A 20,473-nucleotide genomic window follows, 5' to 3' on the forward strand; every position below is an offset into this window, starting at 1 on the left:
ATTGCCTCTAGGGCATATTTCCAACACTGGGCGCATCCCCCCCTTGGGCCCATGCGCCTATAGGGTTGGGGGGAAACCCTAAGGGGGGAGGCCCCTTGCTTGGGGGGCAAGCCCCCTCCCCTTGGCCGCCGCCCCCCTCTAGATCTCATCTAGAGGGGGCCGGCCCCTTCCTCCTTCCCCTATAAATAGAGGGGAAAGGGGAGGGCTGCACACAACATCCAAGGCGCAGCCCCTCCCCTCCCCAACACCTATCCTCCTCCGCAAGAGCTTGGCGAAGCCCTGCCGGAGTACTGCTGCTCCACCACCACCACGCCGTCGTGCTATTGTTGGAGCCCTCTTCCTCAACCTCTCCCTCCTCCTTGCTGGATCAAGGCGCGGGAGACGTCCTCGCTCCGTACGTGTGTTGAATGCGGAGGTGCCGTCCGTTCGGCGCTAGGATCTTCGGTGATTTGGATCACGACGAGTACGACTCCATTAACCCCGTTCTCTTGAATGCTTTCGCTCGCGATCTACAAGGGTATGTAGATGCACTCCTCTCCCTCTCGTTGCTAGATGACTCCATAGATTGATCTTGGTGATGCGTAGAAAATTTTAAATTTCTGCTACGATCCCCAACAGTGGCATCATGAGCTAGGTCTATGCATAGTTTCTATGCATGAGTAGAACACAAGTTGTTGTGGGCGTCGATTTTCTCAATTTACTTGCCGTTACTAGTCTTATCTTGATTCGGCGGCATCGTGGGATGAAGCGGCCCGGACCGACCTTACACGTACGCTTACGTGAGACTGGTTGCACCGACTGACATGCACTAGTTGCATAAGGTGGCTAGCGGGTGTCTGTCTCTCCCACTTTAGTCGGACCGGATTCGATGAAAAGGGTCCTTATGAAGGGTAAATAGAAATTGGCATATCACGTTGTGGTTTTGGCATAGGTAAGAAACGTTCTTGCTAGAAACCTATAGCAGCCACGTAAAAACTTGCAACAACAATTAGAGGACGTCTAACTTGTTTTTGCAGCATATGCCGTGTGATGTGATATGGCCAAAAGGATGTGATGAATGATATATGTGATGTATGAGATTGATCATGTTCTTGTAATAGGAATCATGACTTGCATGTCGATGAGTATGACAACCGGCAGGAGCCGTAGGACTTGTCTTAATTTATTTATGACCTGCGTGTCAACTTATACGTCATGTAATTACTTTACTTTATCACTAACCGTTAGCCATAGTAGTAGAAGTAATAGTTGACGAGACAACTTCATGAAGACACGATGATGGAGATCATGGTGTCATGCCGGTGACGACGATGATCATGGCGCCCCGAAGATGGAGATCAAAAGGATCAAAATGATATTGGCCATATCATGTCACTATTTGATTGCATATGATGTTTATCATGTTTTACATCTTATTTACTTAGAACGACGGTAGCATAAATAAGATGATCCCTCGCAATAATTTCAAGAAAGTGTTCTCCCTAACTGTGCACCATTGCTAAGGTCCGTTGTTCCGAAGCACCACGTGATGATCGGGTGTGATAGGTTCTAACGTTCGCATACAACGGGTGTAAGCCAGATTTACACACGCAAAACACTTAGGTTGACTTGACGAGCCTAGCATGTACAGACATGGCCTCGAAACACGGAAGACCAAAAGGTCGAACATGAGTCGTATAGAAGATACGATCAACATGAAGATGTTCACTGATGATGACTAGTCTGTCTCACGTGATGATCGGACACGGTCTAGTTGAATCGGATCATGTATCACTTAGATGACTAGAGGGATGTCTATCTGAGTGGGAGTTCATTAAATAATTTGATTAGATGAACTTAATTATCATGAACTTAGTCTAAAATCTTTACAATATGTCTTGTAGATCAAATGGCCCACGCTAATGTTGTCCTCAACTTCAACGCGTTCCTAGAGAAAACCAAGTTGAAAGACGATGGTAGCAACTATACGGACTGAGTCCGGAACTTGAGGATCATCCTCATAGCTGCCAGGAAAGCATATGTCCTTGAAGCACCGCTAGGTGAAGCACCACCCCCAGCAAACCAAGACGTTATGAACGCTTGGCAGTCCCGTGTTGATGATTACTCCCTGGTTCAGTGCGGCATGCTTTACAGCTTAGAACCGGGGCTCCAGAAGCGTTTTGAGCAACACGGAGCATATGAGATGTTCCAAGAGCTGAAAATGGTTTTCCAAGCTCATGCCCAGGTCGAGAGATATGAAGTCTCCGACAAGTTCTACAGTTGTAAGATGGAGGAGAATAGTTCCGTCAGCGAGCACATACTCAAAATGTCTGGGTTGCACAACCGCTTGTCTCAGCTGGGAGTTAATCTCTCGGATGATGCGGTCGTTGATAGAATCCTTTAGTCGCTCCCACCTAGCTACGAGAGCTTTGTGATGAACTTCAATATGCAGGGGATGGAAAAGACCATTCCTGAGGTATATTCAATGCTGAAATCAGCGGAGGTGGAAATCAAAAAGGAACATCAAGTGTTGATGGTGAATAAAACCACTAAGTTCAAGAAAGGCAAGGGTAAAAAGAACTTCAAGAAGGATGGCAAGGGAGTTGCCGCGCCCGGTAAGCAAGCTGCCGGGAAGAAGCCTAATAATGGACCCAAGCCCGAGACTGAGTGTTTTTATTGCAAGGGAAGTGGTCACTGGAAGCGGAACTGCCCCAAGTACTTAGCGGACAAGAAGGCCGGCAACACCAAAGGTATATGTGATATACATGTTATTGATGTGTACCTTACCAGTACTCGTAGTAGCTCCTGGGTATTTGATACCGGTGCGGTTGCTCATATTTTTAACTCAAAACAGGAGCTGCGGAATAAGCGGAGACTAGCGAAGGACGAGGTGACGATGCGCGTCGGGAATGGTTCCAAGGTCGATGTGATCGTCGTCGGCACACTACCTCTATATTTACCTACGGGATTAGTTTTAAACCTTAATAATTGTTATTTAGTGCCAGCTTTGAGCATGAACATTGTATCAGGATCTCGTTTAATACGAGATGGCTACTCATTTAAATCCGAGAATAATGGTTGTTCTATTTATATGAGAGATATGTTTTATGGTCATGCCCCGCTGGTCAATGTTTTATTCTTATTTAATCTCGAACATGATGTTACACATATTCATAGTGTGAATACCAAAAGATGTAAGGTTGATAATGATAGTCCCACATACTTGTGGCACTGCCGCCTTGGTCACATTGGTGTCAAACGCATGAACAAACTCCATGCAGATGGACTTTTGGAGTCTCTTGATTAGGAATCATTTGACACGTGCGAACCATGCCTCATGGGAAAAATGACCAAGACTTCATTCTCCGGAACAATGGAGCGAGCAACCAACTTATTGGAAATCATACATACTGATGTGTGCGGTCCAATGAGTGTTGAGGCTCGCGGTGGCTATCGTTATGTTCTCACCCTCACTGATGACTTGAGTAGATATGGGTATGTCTACTTAATGAAACACAAGTCTGAGACCTTTGAAAAGTTCAAAGAATTTAGAGTGAGGTTGAGAATCAACGTGACAGAAAAATCAAGTTCTTACGATCAGATCGTGGGGGAGAATATTTGAGTCACGAATTTGGCACACACTTAAGGAAATGTGGAATAGTTTCACAACTCACGCCGCTTGGAACACCTCAGCGTAATGGTGTGTACGAACGTCGTAATCGCACTCTATTGGATATGGTGCGATCTATGATGTCTCTTACCGATCTACCGCTGTCATTTTGGGGCTATACTTTAGAGACTGCCGCATTCACTTTAAATAGGGCTCCGTCGAAATCCGTTGAGACGACACCGTATGAATTATGGTTTGGGAAGAAACCTAAGCTGTCGTTTCTAAAAGTTTGGGGATGCGATGCTTATGTGAAGAAACTTCAACCTGAAAAGCTCGAACCCAAATCGGAAAAATGCATCTTCATAGGATACCCTAAAGAAACTATTGGGTATACCTTCTACCTCAGATCCGAAGGCAAGATCTTTGTTGCCAAGAATGGATCCTTCTTAGAGAAAGAGTTTCTCTCGAAAGAAGTAAGTGGGAGGAAAGTAGAACTTGATGAAGTATTGCCTCTTGAACCGGAGAGTGGCGCAGCTCAAGAAAATGTTCCTAAGGTGCCTGCACCGACTAGAGAGGAAGTTAATGATGATGATCATGAAACTTCAGATCAAGTTGCTACTAAACTTCATAGGTCGACAAGGACACGTTCCGCACCAGAGTGGTACGGCAACCCTGTCCTGGAAATCATGTTGTTGGACAATGGTGAACCTTCGAACTATGAAGAAGCGATGGTGGACCCAGATTCTGACAAATGGCTGGAAGCCATGAAATCCGAGATATGATCCATGTATGAAAACGAAGTATGGACTTTGACTGACTTGCCCGTTGATCGGCGAGCCATAGAAAATAAATGGATCTTTAAGAAGAAGACAGACGCGGATGGTAATGTGACCATCTATAAGGCTCGGCTTGTCGCTAAGGGTTATCGACAAGTTCAAGGGGTTGACTACGATGAGACTTTCTCACCCGTAGCGAAGCTGAAGTCCGTCCGAATCATGTTAGAAATTGCCGCATTCTATGATTATGAGATATGGCAAATGGACGTCAAAACGGCATTCCTTAATGGTTTCCTTAAGAAAGAATTGTATATGATGCAGCCGGAAGGTTTTGTCGATCCTAAGAATGCTGACAAGGTGTGCAAGCTCCAACGTTCAATCTATGGGCTGGTGCAAGCATCTCGGAGTTGGAACATTTGATTTGATGAGATGATCAAAGCGTTTGGGTTTACGCAGACTTATGGAGAAGCCTGTGTTTACAAGAAAGTGAGTGGGAGCTCTGTAGCATTTCTCGTATTATATGTGGATGACATACTATTGATGGGAAATGATATAGAATTCTTGGAAAGCATAAAGGCCTACTTGAACACGTGTTTTTCAATGAAGGATCTTGGAGAAGCTGTTTATATATTAGGCATCAAGATCTATAGAGATAGATCGAGACGCCTCATTGGTCTTTCACAGAGTACGTACCTTGACAAGATATTGAAGAAAATATGGATCAGTCCAAGAAGGGATTCTTGCCTGTGTTGCAAGGTACAAGATTGAGCACGGCTCAATGCCCGACCACGATAGAAGATAGAGAAAAGATGAGTGTCGTCCCCTATGCCTCAGCCATAGGGTCTATTATGTATGCCATGCTGTGTACCAGACCTGATGTAAACCTTGCCGTAAGTTTGGTAGGAAGGTACCAAAGTAATCCCGGCATGGAACACTGGACAACGGTCAAGAATATCCTGAAGTACCTAAAAAGGACTAAGGATATGTTTCTCGTTTATGGAGGTGACGAAGAGCTCGTCGTAAAGGGTTACGTCGATGCTAGCTTCGACACAGATCTGGATGACTCTAAGTCACAAACCGGATACGTGTATATCTTGAATGGTGGGGCAGTCAGCTGGTGCAGTTGCAAGCAAAGCGTCGTGGCGGGATCTACATGTGAAGCAGAGTACATGGCAGCCTCGGAGGCAGCACAATAAGCAATATGGGTGAAGGAGTTCATTACCAACCTAGGAGTTATTCCCAATGCACCGGGCCCGATGACTCTCTTCTGTGATAACACTGGAGCTATTGCCCTTGCCAAGGAGCCCAGGTTTCACATGAAGACCAGGCATATCAAGCGTCGCTTCAACTCCATTCGTGAAAAATGTTCAAAATGGAGACATAGATATTTGTAAAGTGATTACGGATCTGAATGTCGTAGATCCGTTGACTAAACCTCTCCCTCGAGCAAAACATGATCAACACCAGAACTCTATGGGTGTTCGATTCATCACAATGTAACTAGATTATTGACTCTAGTGCAAGTGGGAGACTGTTGGAAATATGCCCTAGAGGCAATAATAAAATGGTTATTATTATATTTCCTTGTTCATGATAATTGTCTATTGTTCATGCTATAATTGTGTTATCCGGAAATCATAATACATGTGTGAATACATAGACCACAACATGTCCCTAGTGAGCCTCTAGTTGACTAGCTCATTGATCAATAGATGGTTACGGTTTCCTGACCATGGACATTGGATGTCATTGATAACGGGATCACATCATTAGGAGAATGATGTGATGGACAAGACCCAATCCTAAGCATAGCACAAGATCGTGTAGTTCGTCTGCTAGAGCTTTTCTAAGTGTCAAGTATCATTTCCTTAGACCATGAGATTGTGCAACTCCCGGATACCGTAGGAGTGCTTTGGGTGTACCAAACGTCACAACGTAACTGGGTGGCTATAAAGGTGCACTACAGGTATCTCCGAAAGTGTCTGTTGGGTTGGCATGAATCGAGACTGGGATTTGTCACTCCGTATGACGGAGAGGTATCTCCAGGCCCACTCGGTAATGCATCATCATAATGAGCTCAGTGTGACTAAGTAGTTGGTCACGTGATCATGCATTACGGAACGAGTAAAGTGACTTGCCGGTAACGAGATTGAACGAGCTATTGGGATACCGACGATCGAATCTCGGGCAAGTAACGTACCGATTGACAAAAGGAATTGTATACGGGATTGCTTGAATCCTCGACATCGTGGTTCATCCGATGAGATCATCGTGGAACATGTGGGAGCCAACATGGGTATCCAGATCCCGCTGTTGGTTATTGGCCGGAGAGTTGTCTCGGTCATGTCTGCATGGTTCCCAAACCCGTAGGGTCTACACACTTAAGGTTCAATGACGCTAGGGTTATTAGGAAGACTTGTATGTGGTTACCGAATGTTGTTCGGAGTCCCGGATGAGATCCCGAACGTCACGAGGAGTTCCGGAATGGTCCAGAGGTGAAGATTTATATGTAGTAAGTTGTCATACGGTCACCAGAAAGGTTCGGGGGCATATCGGTATTGTATCGGGCCACCGGAGGGGTTCCGGGGGTCCACCGGGAGGGGCCACCTCTCTCGGAGGGCCTAATGGGCTGTAGAGGAAAGGGAACTAGCCCTACATGGGCTGGGCGCATCCCCCCTTAGGCCCATGCGCCTAGGGTTGGGGGGAAACCCTAAGGGGGGCGCCCCCCTTGCTTGGGGGGCAAGCCCCCTCCCCTTGGCCGCCACCCCCCCTCTAGATCTCATCTAGAGGGGGGCCGCCCCCCTTCCTCCTTCCCCTATAAATAGAGGGGCAAGGGGAGGGCTGCACACAACATCCAGGGCGCAGCCCCTCCCCTCCCCAACACCTCTCCTCCTCCGCAAGAGCTTGGCGAAGCCCTGCCAGAGTACTGCTGCTCCACCACCACCACGCCATCGTGCTGCTGTTGGAGCCCTCTTCCTGAACCTCTCCCTCCTCCTTGCTGGATCAAGGCGCGGGAGACGTCCTCGCTCCGTACGTGTGTTGAACGCGGAGGTGCCATCCGTTCGGCGCTAGGATCTTCGGTGATTTGAATCACGGCGAGTACGACTCCATCAACCCCGTTCTCTTGAATGCTTCCGCTCGCGATCTACAAGGGTATGTAGATGCACTCCTCTCCCTCTCGTTGCTAGATGACTCCATAGATTGATCTTGGTGATGCGTTGAAAATTTTAAATTTCTGCTACGATCCCCAACACACCCTTGTGGTCCAAGGACGATGTCTTCATGAAGGGGAAAGTGTCGTAGCGCCATTGTTTCCCCCAAGAATGACCAAGGCTTTTGCCTAGATGCATGGGAGGATGGGTAGGGGGTACCTCAACGAGGCCCCATGCCTCCTAGGAGAGGTCGAGGCGTCGTTGTCGTCGCGGCCACCTCTGGGTTGAGGAGGTGAGTACCATAGAAGCACCTGGCACAAGGTGCAGCGGTGGAGCATCGGGTTGACCATCTTGGGTCATGTCCCGTCCTTCCCTTTTATTTTTATTTGTCACACGACGGAAAATGGCCTACTATGTGTGTTGAATTGTCACATTCTTAGTTCTTGTGCTGAGTTGACCCATGCTTAGTATTGTTGGTGTCCCATTATTAGTTGTTGTATTGAATTGGCCCACGCTTAGTATTGTTGCATGATCCGCACACTCACAAAGTGATGACAGAGCAAGAAAGGGGAATCAGTGGGGAAGAGGGGAGGCGAAAACAGAGCACATGGAGAGAGGTCCCAATAGGAGAAGTTTGACATAGGTTTGCATTCCTCGTTTTCATCCATTCTGGCTGCATCTTGACGTGCGTAGTAGAAATAGAAACATATTTTTTCATTGTCAGAATTTACCACTCTTATTACTTTGTGGCAAGCAACAAAAGTATGGCGAATAAATGTGTGGCATGTCACAACTGTGGGACAGTGAAACAAACAATAGTCACATGTTTTTCTCTCTCAAGAAAGAGAGCCTCTGCTTTCTCATTTCATATGGAAAACCATTGCTTGAATACAGAGCTACTAGAAACTAGAAACTCAAACCAGGACTACAAGATGGAGAAGCAAATAAAATAGGGGTGTCACTGTCCTAGAAACGGAGCCAACACTCAAAGAGTTAATTATACGGAATCACCATCAAGTTTTTCATAATTATGATAAAAGACGAGGTTTTGTAGTGAGAAAAAACGTGTAGACTAATAAGCAATGATCTAGGGAAGCAAAAGCATAGCTCTTGCACCCCGCCCCCAATGGATCCTCATGATGCCCTAATAAATCTCGTCCCTGGCCTCCATCCATGGCTCGCTTTGAACACGTCACTTGGTACCTGTTCGAATAGTTTACCCCCCCCCCCCCCGAGACCTCATATTTTCCTGCTTTGTTTGCATAAAATTAGCAACCAAGATGGTCTACAATGTGTAGTCATCAATTTTTGTTTGTGCCATTAGTTTTCAAATTTGAATGATTTAAATATGAATGTGTTCAAATTTTCTTCAAACCCTAGATTGTGAATAATCTGAGTTTAAAATAGTTTAATTTAATTTTTTTCCTCCTAGTCACATGTTAGATTGTTGTCATAGTAAGATTTATTTGGTTATTTTTAGAATAATTTAAATTAGGATTTTAATTAAAAAAATACCGTTTTGCTTATATAGTTGTTTTAGTCCTTTAATTGTTGTTATCAATTATTTTTAGTTAGTTCTTTCTGTAGATTTTAACATGTTGTACTATGCTTCTGTTAGACAATAGTAGATAAATTTTTATAATTAATTAATATTAATTTTGCTGCAGTTTTGTATTAATAGTTGTTTAGCCTTTAATAATAGTTGATAGAATTAGTTTTGCTATATTAAAAAGTAATTCTTTCTGCCACTTTAATAGAAACTTTGGCTTGGTTAACCTTAGTTGTGACTCTGGCTGGGACGGTGCTAGCAGATGTAGTCGACGGTAGGATTGGATGGACACCATCCCGGACTAAAAGGGTTCTGCAATTTTCAAACTCTACCCCCTATCACCATCTTAGTTTTGAAAAAAAACAAAAGAAAATGATAAAAACTTCAAAAATTAAAATCCTTCGAGATGTAGTTATGTTAGTACATCTACTAGTTAGGAAAATTAAAAAAACATAAATTTCGACATGTTTTGCAAAAAAATGTTATGAAAAAGTAAAACAGCTATAACTTTTGCATACGATGTCGAAGAAAAACGTATAATATATCAAAATGTTCAGCACGAAAACCTGGTTCCGATTTCGTCTACCATAGGCCGTTTTGCACATTTTTAGAATCCTCAAATTCTGAAAGGAAAAAAGTTATCCTCAAATTTAAGTTTGTTTGAATTTTTGGTCAAACTCTGGTCAAAATACTTATTCAAGAAATATTAGTGTTACTAAATAATTATTGTTTTTTAGATCAAACCCAAACAGTGAAACGTGTGACTTCATGCTCAAGTTCAACTCCTAAGGGTTAATAGGATTGACAGCTTACCATTGTCAGGAAAACAACAAGTGCAGACTTGGAAACTAGGGGGAATAGAATTCGGAAGTTAAGCGTGCTTAGGCTGGAATAGTGAGAGGATGGGAGTGATGAGGGGTGATTAGAGATTAAATTGTCAAATAATTCAAAAATTTGAAAATCGAAAAATCATTTTTTAAAAAAAAATTCAAAAAAGTTCCTTTAGTCCCGGTTGGTGTTACCAACTGGGACTAAAGGTGGAGCTCCAGACAGCGGCCACGTGGAGCTCCTTTAGTTCCGGTTCGTAAGCCAATTGGGACTAAAGGTTTTGGGCATTAGTCCCGTTTGTTTTGTCTCGGTTCCAGGACAGGGACTAAAGGCCCTCTGGAACCGGGACTAAAGGCCTGTTTTCTACTAGTGATGTATTGTTTAGGATTTCCAAGCATCTAAAAAAATTATAGCAACACAAACAATAGTCAAATTTGTATCTTGTTTCCAAATCCGAGGAGCCAAGAAATGAAAAGATTATCTATGCTAGGAAGATATCTCGAAAACTAAGAGCACATTTCAGTATATTCCACATAAGTCTAGCAAATGAACAATCTAAAAAAGTTGATTAGTACTTTCTTCCTGACCACAAGATTGGCAAGCACCACTACCATGCCATCCCCTATGCATCAGGGTATCTTTGATATGCACACTATTTCTGTTTCATAATAGACCGCATTTTTTATCTTCAATGTCAACTTCACTTTTCATTGGAATTTACAAGAGAAATGTACATTAACAACAATGAGCTTCTTATTCATGGTTGTGACAGTAAAAACAATATTGTTAGTAAGAAACCACTTGATATGATGAGGGGCATACTTCAGTACAACTATCGTGTTTTTCATCGACACATCCCAAGATTTAGAATTCGTTAGCTTGGACTTAAACATCATGTATGCATTTGTCTCCTATATATTTTTTTCTTCTCAAAATCACCCCTTCAATATTGTATGGTTTCCATAACCATTTTGAGAGCAAAGGATTATTCATTGTTTCTAAATTCTGAACACCCAACCCTCCCAAACCGTTTGGAAGACAAACCGTCATCCGGTTAACAAGATCATATTTTCATTTATCAACATCTTGTTGCCAAAGTAACCTAGCTCTAAAGAAGCCACTCCTTTTCGTCACACCCACATGCAAAGGATAAAATAACATCATGTATCTAGGGATTTTTTTCAAACATGACTGATCAATATTGTCCTTCCTCCAATAGCTAATAATCTTCCTTACCAAACCCCGTGCCTTTTTCTTAATTTTGTCTTCCACATTCTTCTAATCCTTTTATTAATCCTATTGCTGAATATTGGAATTGCTACATATCTCATTTGTAGATTGCCAATGTGGCAAATGAATATTGTCTTTATCATACAATTTTATTCTTGACATCACCAAACATATAAAGCTCGCTCTTATGAAAGTTAATTTTAAGTCCAGCCATTTGATCAAAACACGCACAAAATGAATTTTAAATTGTGTGTACTTTCATAACCATCTCTAAGTAGAAAAACAATATCATCAATGCACTACAACATATTTATACCCCCTTCAGTGTATTTATCAATCAATCCTTTTTTTGCGGGAATCATCAATCAATCCCTTGACTATATCATCATACCTAGCATTGTGCATCAACAATGTCAAGGCATCACAACAAGATTAGAAAATTAAAGGAGACAAGGAATCCCCTTGCCCGAGCCCTTTAAAGGTTTGGAGAAAAGGACCAATATCATTATTGGCTTTTATTCCCACATGTCTATCTCTCATAAGTTTCATCTTCCGATCAATCCAAACATGAGAGAAACCTTTGTATCTACACATTTGACATAAAAATGCCATTTTATTTTTTCATATGGTTTTTCAAAATAAACTTTAAACTAAGAGCACTTTAGTTTTTTTAACGATGCATAGTATTCAAAGTCTCACGAAGAACCAGGACTCCCTGCATGATTGTCTTCCTTTCACAACAATAGTTGTATAGGTGAAATGACAAGATCAACCACCCTAGTCAACCAATTCATCTAAACTTTAGTGAATTTAAAGCTCACATTATGAAGTCAAAATGGGGTTAATTTTTTAATCTATTTGACATCGTTGCACTTATGAATCAAGGTAATTAGGCTATAATTCAATCTAGCAATATAAAAATCTACCGTGTGAAAATCATCAATGAGCCCCCCCGAATCAAATCCCAAAAATGTGGTAGACCTCAGATGCAGGAACAACGAGTTCTCCTATGCGGCTCCGGCGATGGCGATGGTAGTGACGGATAAGGTTCCTCCGCACATTGTTATTGGTGTTGGACTTAGGAGACGGTGTGTGCGTCGTCTGGATTTTTTTAGATATGGGTGGATGCTTTATGCGACTTGGTCATGTCGTTGGGGTGATGGTCGACGCTCATGATCTTTGGAGTATTTTCGGGCTTCTCCGATGTTTTTTCTCCGAAGTGGTGACTTACTACGCAGATCATGACTGTCAGTGTCTTTTGGTCTACATCGATGACTTTTTCGCCGCTGCTTCTATAAGCTCCTAGGTTTAAACAAGTTTTCTTCATCAGGATGGAGGTCCAACGGCTGAAACGAGCTTCGCTCATGGCGCGCCCCCGATGGATGTAGAAGGAAGAAGACTTTGGCACCCCTAATAAGGGATTTGATATTTTCCTTTTTCTATAATGCTTATTAATTGGCAGGACCTGTAATATTTAATATATGGCCTCATGCCTTTCGGGGTAAAATCAAAAATATGCTCCGAAGAAGAAGTTCTCCTGTGCCACATTTTTCCCCCCTAAGAAGTACTCCTTTTTGGAAGAGAAGAAGAGGATCTTCTACGCAGGAGTGTACGCAAGAGCCTGCACGAGCGAGTCGGGTCGCGATAACTATGTTTCGCTCGCGCTGATTCTTGTTAGGAATCACCTACAACGCGGCAGCTATTGGGCCGGGCTAGCATTGTACGTGAGCGCGAGTTTTTTTCCTGTTGGTTTTTGTTCGGGTATCCACTGTTTTAGCACCGTTTTCTTTGGTTTTTCTCTGGCTTTCTTCGGCTTTCCCTTTTTCTTTTCTTTTCTTTTTCTTTTTTTAAACACAAGTGTAAATTTTTAATACACATTGTACATTTTCCCTATGTACAGCAGAATGTTTTTATACACATTCAACATTTTTTCAATACACGATTAACATTTTTCAAATATATTTTTTGATGTTTGTTTTTGTCACACACATTGTACATTTTTTATGCGTATAAAACTTTTTTTATATGCGTCTAACATTCTTCAAATACTACAAGATTAACAATTTTTATACACTTGAACATTTTTCAAATATCTGTTAAACATTTTCCAAATTCATGTTGAAACATTTTTTAATGATACAAAGCATTTTTGTAAACTATGCTGGATTTTTTTTACATTGTATAAACTTTTTGTAAAGTGTCACGAACATATTTTTGAAATGTGTGAATATATTTTATGTAGCCAGCCTGACGAAACACAATGTTTAATGGGCCGGCTCTGTAGGCGACGCGGTCTTGTGTCTAAAGCGGGACATAGACTCGGCTGTCACGCACACGCTGGCAGCTGGCTGACACGGCACACCGCGGCCGCTCCCGGTTAACGGCACCGGAACTCCGGAAGCACCTTATCCGCTCCGAGCCAACCAACCAATCCTTGGGATTTTGCCGCTCCCGCCCCCGCTCCTCGCCGGCCTCGTCTCGCCGGCCCGGCGACCACAGGCAGGCAGTCCACGGCCAGGATGGCGGCGTGCCCCGCCGCGACCACGTACGCGCACGGCACTCCGCGCCTCCCCTCCCTCCCCCGCGGCTTGTCCTAACAGACGCGCTCCTCTCCTCTCCTCTCCTCTCCTTGGGTGGCATGCAGGGCTCGCGTGGGAGCAGCGCACGGAGGAGGCCTCTGGAGGAGAAGCGGGAGGAGCCCGAGCTTCCCCGCGCGCCCGGCCCGTGGCACGAGCACGGCAGCGCGCGCCTCGGAGCTGCAGCAGGCCCCCGCCCCCGCCGCCGCTGCCGCCGTCCCGACCCACAAGGTCACCGTCCACGACCGGGAGCGCGGGGTCGTCCACCACTTCCTCGTGCCCCAGGTATGCATCAATGCATGCTGCTGGGTTTGCTTCGCTCTCGCCTCCTCTCGAGGTGGTGCTGATTGGTGTGCGTGCCACGGCCGCTTGCAGGACCAGTACATTCTGCACACCGCGGAGGCGCAGGACATCACGCTCCCCTTCGCCTGCCGCCATGGTAGTATTACATGCTGCCTTAATTTCTCGGCCTCCTCGTCTCATTCTAATGTTACCAATTAGCGCCAACTGAATTATAAGCTACAAAAACGTATGATGCTCTATTTATTTCATCTAAATCGCCGCAAATGGTTGCTGAATTTTCCTCTAGTTGGTACCAAATCGTTTAACTAGTTCTTCTATCCCTCTGGCTAGCCTATCCTCTTCATTAACTTCATATGATCTATAGAAGCTACTGAATTAGGAAATTTGTGGTAATCAGGTTGCTGCACCAGCTGTGCTGTTAGGATAAAATCAGGGCAAATAAGACAGCCTGAAGCTCTTGGAATATCCGCCGACTTAAGAGAGCAGGTAAACCCACTTTGTTGTGCGTGATTGGGATCTTCATGCTCCTTACTGTCAAAACGTTTGTGTGCGGTACTAGTACAATTATTGTCCCGTGATCTGATTAGTTATGTCGTTTGTGTACGCGCTACTGTGTTACTGTCAGATGATCCAGTTAAGTTTCTTTTTGTTTTTTTTGAACTGATCCAGTTCAATTTTATCATTTGCATTGCATGGTGATCAGTGCAACTGTTGGACCAAGCTTTATTACACGTCGCAGTAACCTATTGTTTTATTAAGAAAGTCTTGCATTTTACTGGATCTGAGTAGTTTGGAGAGGTTGTACCAAGACAACTGATGTAGAGATGAGTTGGTGAGCAGTGACTTGTTAGGACGGATCAAGGTCGACTTCAACTCTGTCTGGTGCTCTAGAATTGCCAACTGCTTTCAGTTTTATCACACGAATTGGGTGCGCTATGTGTGCTTCCTATACAGGACGAGGACATATGTTATAGGCTTCGTGAATCATTATGATTCTACCTCTGCAAACTGAAATCATGTTGATGTTGCAATTGTATGGCTTCCTTTTCAGGGCTATGCTTTGTTATGTGTTGGTTACCCATCCTCTGATCTTGAAGTTGAAACGCAAGATGAAGATGAGGCAAGCAATTCTCTTAAGACGCCTAATGAATTTCAAGAAATTTCTAGTTCAAATATGCTATAGGAACTAGTATGAAATATTCTTCTGAATTCCGATGATTGCGCGTCTATCTCAATTTGTAGGTATATTGGCTCCAGTTTGGAAGATACTTTGCGCGGGGGCCTGTTGTAAGTATAGCCAACTTTGCTTATTCGAGAAGAGCGGTTTCATGTTATTGGCACCCCTCTCTCCTTAAATATGTGCATCTTTCAAACTTTGCTGAGATGAAATTGACCCGTCTTTCTATTTCAGGACAGAGATGATTACGCGCTAGAGCTTGCAATGGGAGACGAGTGAAACGTGACTGACAGGTTGGAGCCATCACAAACTTGAGTCTCTGCAACCTCATCCAATTCTGACACTCTGTCTCCACTCTTTCCAGCGGTACGGTTTTTAAGCTGCGGTTTGTAGTTATATAGAGTTGCAAAAAAGACTTGATTTGCAAGTGGAGAAAGAAGAGAAAACAAAAAGACCCCTCTGCTCAATGCTCTCTGTGTTTTTGCAAATTTGCTGTGCAAATATGCTTCTTGCAGAGATGCCATCCTTTTTGCTCCTCTGTATTCACAGTAGACGAAGAACGCTATGGACTGTATGTATGTAAAAAGCTGTGAACTTGTAGTACCTACTTATTTAGCACCTCAACTCGATCTTGAGTGCAACGAAATGATGCTTCTGGCTGTGAAGGCGGGACGTTTCAGTTGATGTTGATTATTATTCTGTAGCTTCAGAGTGGTTGAATGCCTAGCCTGTAGGAATGTGGTCGACAACATACATTTCTAATGGTAGCGATATATAGGAGCACAACTCAGAAGTTGTTAAATTTTAAAAATTATTTTGAGTGCATTAACATGATATATGTCCAGCTAGCATGTATGAGATTGTCATCTACGGTGCTCATCCTTGGATACGGATACGAAATACGGGAAAAGAACATTTTCCAAAAATGGACTCACATGGATAAGGCAAGTATATGTATAGGCGGTGAATAAAATGGTTCAACGACGCATTACAAACCAAATTAATAATAAGTGTTGGAAATATGAGCAATTTACCAAATGATTTTATTAACAGAAATACTAGATAAAGCATGACTAATATAGAAGAGATAAAACAAGTCATGCGTTCTGACAGAGAGTAGGTAAATAGCTTCTGCATATATGAACCGTAGCCTATCATATCTAAAGCAGACAGTATAGCAAGTAGTATATATGAAGTAGAACCTAACATGTGTAGGATAAGGACTAGAACAAGAAACTGTGACAGAACCTTTAACAGGAAAGACAAGAACACGTACGGGACAGCAGCAGCAGAAGCGCTGGACTTGGGGTCGGTGTCCTCGCCTGCCATGTCGTCGAGGAGGTCGTGGACGTCGGGGAAGAAGTCGTCGTCGGGGAAGTAGTCGTCGGCGACCGGATCGTCCGTGATGAAGCAGCCAGTAGTCGCGCTGAGCGCTCCCCAAAAACCTTATCACCCTTCTCCCGTACAGGACTCAAAAGGTGCGGTTTCGGAGGCCTACTGTCCTGACGTGCGGTGCACGCCGCAAGCCGGGATGGGAAAGATCGTAGCAGCAACGCAGTGCTCAGGAACTTTGTGGCGAGAGGAAGGGGATCTTCTGGTGTGTCTCTCTGGAGAGGAGCGACCTCTCTTATATAGGCACAAGAGAAGGACGCGAAGAGGCTGCGACGGGAGGTGAAGCAACGAAGCGAACAGGCAGCGGCCGAAGAGGCGCGCCGTTCGAATTCAGTGTCTACTACAGAAAAACGTTTCAACTCCCACGTGACCTTTCGTATACCCGTCGTGCGTGGCAAAAATTTAGACATCGGCTCGGCTCATTCCCGCAACCCGCGCCGCGTCGCGACGAGCGGCGGAGGAGGAGCGCGTGTGGATATCCCTCTTGTTCTCATGCTCGTACAAGTGGGGAGAGAACCTCCCTTATAAGGAGGTCCAACTCCCACTCAACTAGCAATGTGGGACAAAACTTTTGTTCCACCTCTTGCGTTGCACAAATGGGCTGTGTGGGCCTTTAGGATTTATTAGGAATTTCTGAAACTGCTATTGGGCTAGGCCCAAAATAGACAAAATTCCAGCAATAAGTTGGAATATAAATATTAGAAAATGCAGTAGATGGTGACACAAGTAATCCACCGAAGCAAGAGATATATAGCTGTCTAGAAGAAGATGAACTATAGACAGGATTGAGAATTTTTATACCACTACTGATTGACGATGAAACATGCACGTTTCTTTACACAGCTACGCACTTGCTTAACTAGCTACCAGCAATTTAGCTTGTGTGCTGAAGACTGAACGGCCAGTGATCGAGCATGCACTGAAGACTGAACAGTCACCTTGGTAAGTCTCCCTCGTTCTCATTGAAATAGCTACGACAAAACTGTTCTGTTTCTCCCCAATCTCTGTCATCCTGCGCAATCCCAGCGGGAACAAACACCTTCTCAGCCAAAAAGGGCCGGGCTAAGCTGGGATTAGATAAAAACAGTGTGCTGATTTCTGGGATTTAGATTTTAAGGTCCGTTTCACACTTGAACTATGAAATCTAGTTTTTTTTCTCCAGATTTTTCGCATTTAATAATTGATGAGAAGTCATCAATCTCGATCGCGGGTGCATGACACGAAAAACAAGAATGGACATTGATTGTCGATCAAAATTGGTGCCGCCACAGTCAGATACGCACGTACGCATATGCAGCATACGTTGTAGGTACGGTGAGCTCACTAGGTCAGCTTTTATAGCCACCGGCAGCGGGGGCGGGAGTGGGAGTGGCGGTTGCCGCAGCAGTGGGAGTGGCGGCGGCGGCGGCCGCCGCGGCGGCCATGGCGATGATGGTGTCGGCCAGGTAGGACTCATAGGTCGCGAGCCTGATCTTGGGCGCTTTGGGACTAGTGTTGTTGTAGGCCTTCTTGGCGGCGGACTCGAGGGCGGGGACGAATTTGTTGCCCTGGTATGCACCGTCCGTGTTCTCCTTGATGGCCTTGTCGAAGGCGGAGTCGAAGACGGTGGACCTGTCCTTGGCCGGGGCAGCGTCGGCGGCGGTGGCTGCAGTCCTGAAGGCGGCGTCGATCTGGTCGATGGCCTTGAGCTCGCCGGCAGGGATCGGCCCCTTGACTTCCTCGCCAGCGGGCTTGACGGCGTGCACGGTGCACCTCGAGGATGCCGGCGATGATGCGGAGCGACTCGCCGAAGATAGCCACGAAGGAATCGTACTTGGCCTCCGGGGTAGCGCCCTTGGTGTTGAGTAAGGCCCTCGTCAAAGCGAAGGAGACCCTGGTGGTGAGAGTGGCGTTGGAGTTGGACGCCTCGGAGATCCCCTCGAGAGACCAGGCGCCGAAGGTCTGCGTGAAGTTAGTCACGAATATCTTGCCCTTGTCCACTGGAGGGGCTGCCGCTGCAGCCGCCACGGCCGCCTTGAAGGCGTTGTTGGCCTTCTCAGTTAGCTTCTGCTCCTCGGTCGTCGCCTTGGGCTGTGCCCCGGCCGGGGTGTAGCCGGCTTCGGCGGCGTAAGAGACGGCTGGCCCTGCCACGAGGGCGACGGCCACCACCAGCGCCACCGTGCATTGCTGCACTGCCATTGCTGCTGCTCTTTTTCTTAGCGTTGGTCGGTTTGCACAGTACGTCGGAGGAGAGGCTGCGGTGTGGTGTGTGAGAATGAAGGAGCTTAGCTCTATCTATACATCCGTACGGTGAGAGGGCAGGAGAGATTACCGCGCCCAAATTAGCAATCTCCTCCTCTCCTCTCTTTTTTTCTTGCGAGTGATCTCCTCTCCTTTTTTAGCCAAACTAATTAGGTTTAATTGGATTCATGCCATGCCATCGCAGCTTCCACGACTTGGAAAAATACTAATATGACCACGACTGCCGATGCTGTTGTTGCATGCTGTTCACACATTGTCACATTTTAATGAACTAAAGATCAATAATATTTACATGCCAAAAATATTTCAATTAAGAGACTTTTGTTGCGACGGGTAAACATGAAGAGTTAAGAAAGAAAAATGCCAAGATAAAGGCCTTGTTCGGATCCCCTTCACTCCCCCACCGCAGCTCCCGGAGCGGAGGGAGCTACAACACAAAAGCAGGGAGCAGTATTAAACTAGCTCCTGGAGCGGAGAGGAGTTAAAGGACGTGAGAGCATCCAAACAGGTCGAAAGCAAGTGAAAATGAATTGCATGTAGCCATACATGACATGAAGAGTCGAAAGAAAAATACTCCTACAATAAAGTAAGTGAAAAAGAATTGCATATAGTCATACATGCATGCACCGCATCATGTACGTGCACGTGATTACGCTGATGGTTTTGATTGGCGTGCAACCAAGATATTAGCACATTACAAAAAAAATATTTGAGCTGAGCACATTACGATTTTGGTGCCCACCTACGCATGTAACACAAAGAAAACAAGAAGCCGGCCGTACTTCAAAAAGCAAAAAAACAAGAAGCCGTGTGGAATACTACTTCGCAGAGTTCATACACCAGATAGTTCCAGGTCCAGTCACTTTTTGCCACGTGACGTGCTCTCTTTGCAGCCTGCGGATGGGGCCACCAGCAGCTGATTTTATGTTAAGTTGGCGCATCAGTTTTGTTTAGGAAATAAAAACTGCCAAGATGTAAAAGGCAAATTCTTAGAGTCCTAGAGTTATCTTTAGGCAAAGCATTGGACTTGATTTGTTTAATTTTTAGCCGTGAGAGGAGAGATATGATTTTCCTTCCTCGCTTATCAAATTTCTTAGATGACTTGGCTGACATAAAGCCAAGGTGCGCCACTACTAAATCTGTGTATTTTATTTTTGAATATTTATAATGTACTCCCTCCTTCTGAAAATACTTGTTATCAAAATGGATAAAAGAAAATGTATCTAGTCTAGATACATCTTCTTTTATCCATTTTGATGACAATTATTTCCGAACGAAGGAAGTACTTATACAACCTTATACAGATTTTATACACTAGCAATGATATAACAACTCATCATCGTCATCATAATGATATAACAACGCATTATCATCGTAGTGATATAAAAACTCGTCATCATCAAAATGATATAACAACTCATCATTATCATAAGGTTATAACAATGTCTCAGACCTACTCCTCTCTCTTATATAAAATAGAATAAAACAAAAAAAATCCCTCCATCTCCATGATGGAGCACAGAGATCCACCAGTCTCCAGTTTATGGCATGCGGTCATTCACTATTTGCCTCCATCCTTCGATTTTGAGGCATCCATTTGTCTGACGTTCAGTCGAGTATGTATATTTGAAAATGGTCCATGGCTGTACGCAAACAATGT

The 20,473-nt window shown here is 44.5% G+C and overlaps 1 protein-coding gene and 1 pseudogene across 1 annotated transcript; one reads left to right on the forward strand and one right to left on the reverse strand.

Moving 5' to 3' along the window:
• The first annotated feature begins 13,423 nt into the window (after positions 1–13,423).
• Positions 13,424–15,883, forward strand: FDC2 (2Fe-2S ferredoxin-like superfamily protein). Its single transcript, XM_048713228.1, has 8 exons — positions 13,424–13,669; positions 13,769–13,985; positions 14,076–14,139; positions 14,401–14,489; positions 15,055–15,123; positions 15,246–15,290; positions 15,415–15,473; positions 15,545–15,883. Exons 1-7 carry the CDS (start codon positions 13,644–13,646, stop codon positions 15,457–15,459), a joined length of 555 nt encoding a protein of 184 aa, XP_048569185.1. The 5' UTR covers positions 13,424–13,643; the 3' UTR covers positions 15,460–15,473; positions 15,545–15,883.
• Positions 15,884–17,900: 2,017 nt separating this feature from the next.
• LOC125554512 (pollen allergen KBG 41 pseudogene) lies at positions 17,901–18,759 on the reverse strand (annotated as a pseudogene).
• Between the last annotated feature and the right edge of the window lie 1,714 nt (positions 18,760–20,473).

This window comes from Triticum urartu, chromosome 4A (genome assembly GCF_056163025.1).
Source record: "Triticum urartu cultivar PI428250 chromosome 4A, HENAU_Tu73, whole genome shotgun sequence".
Classification (NCBI taxonomy): Eukaryota; Viridiplantae; Streptophyta; class Magnoliopsida; order Poales; family Poaceae; genus Triticum; species Triticum urartu.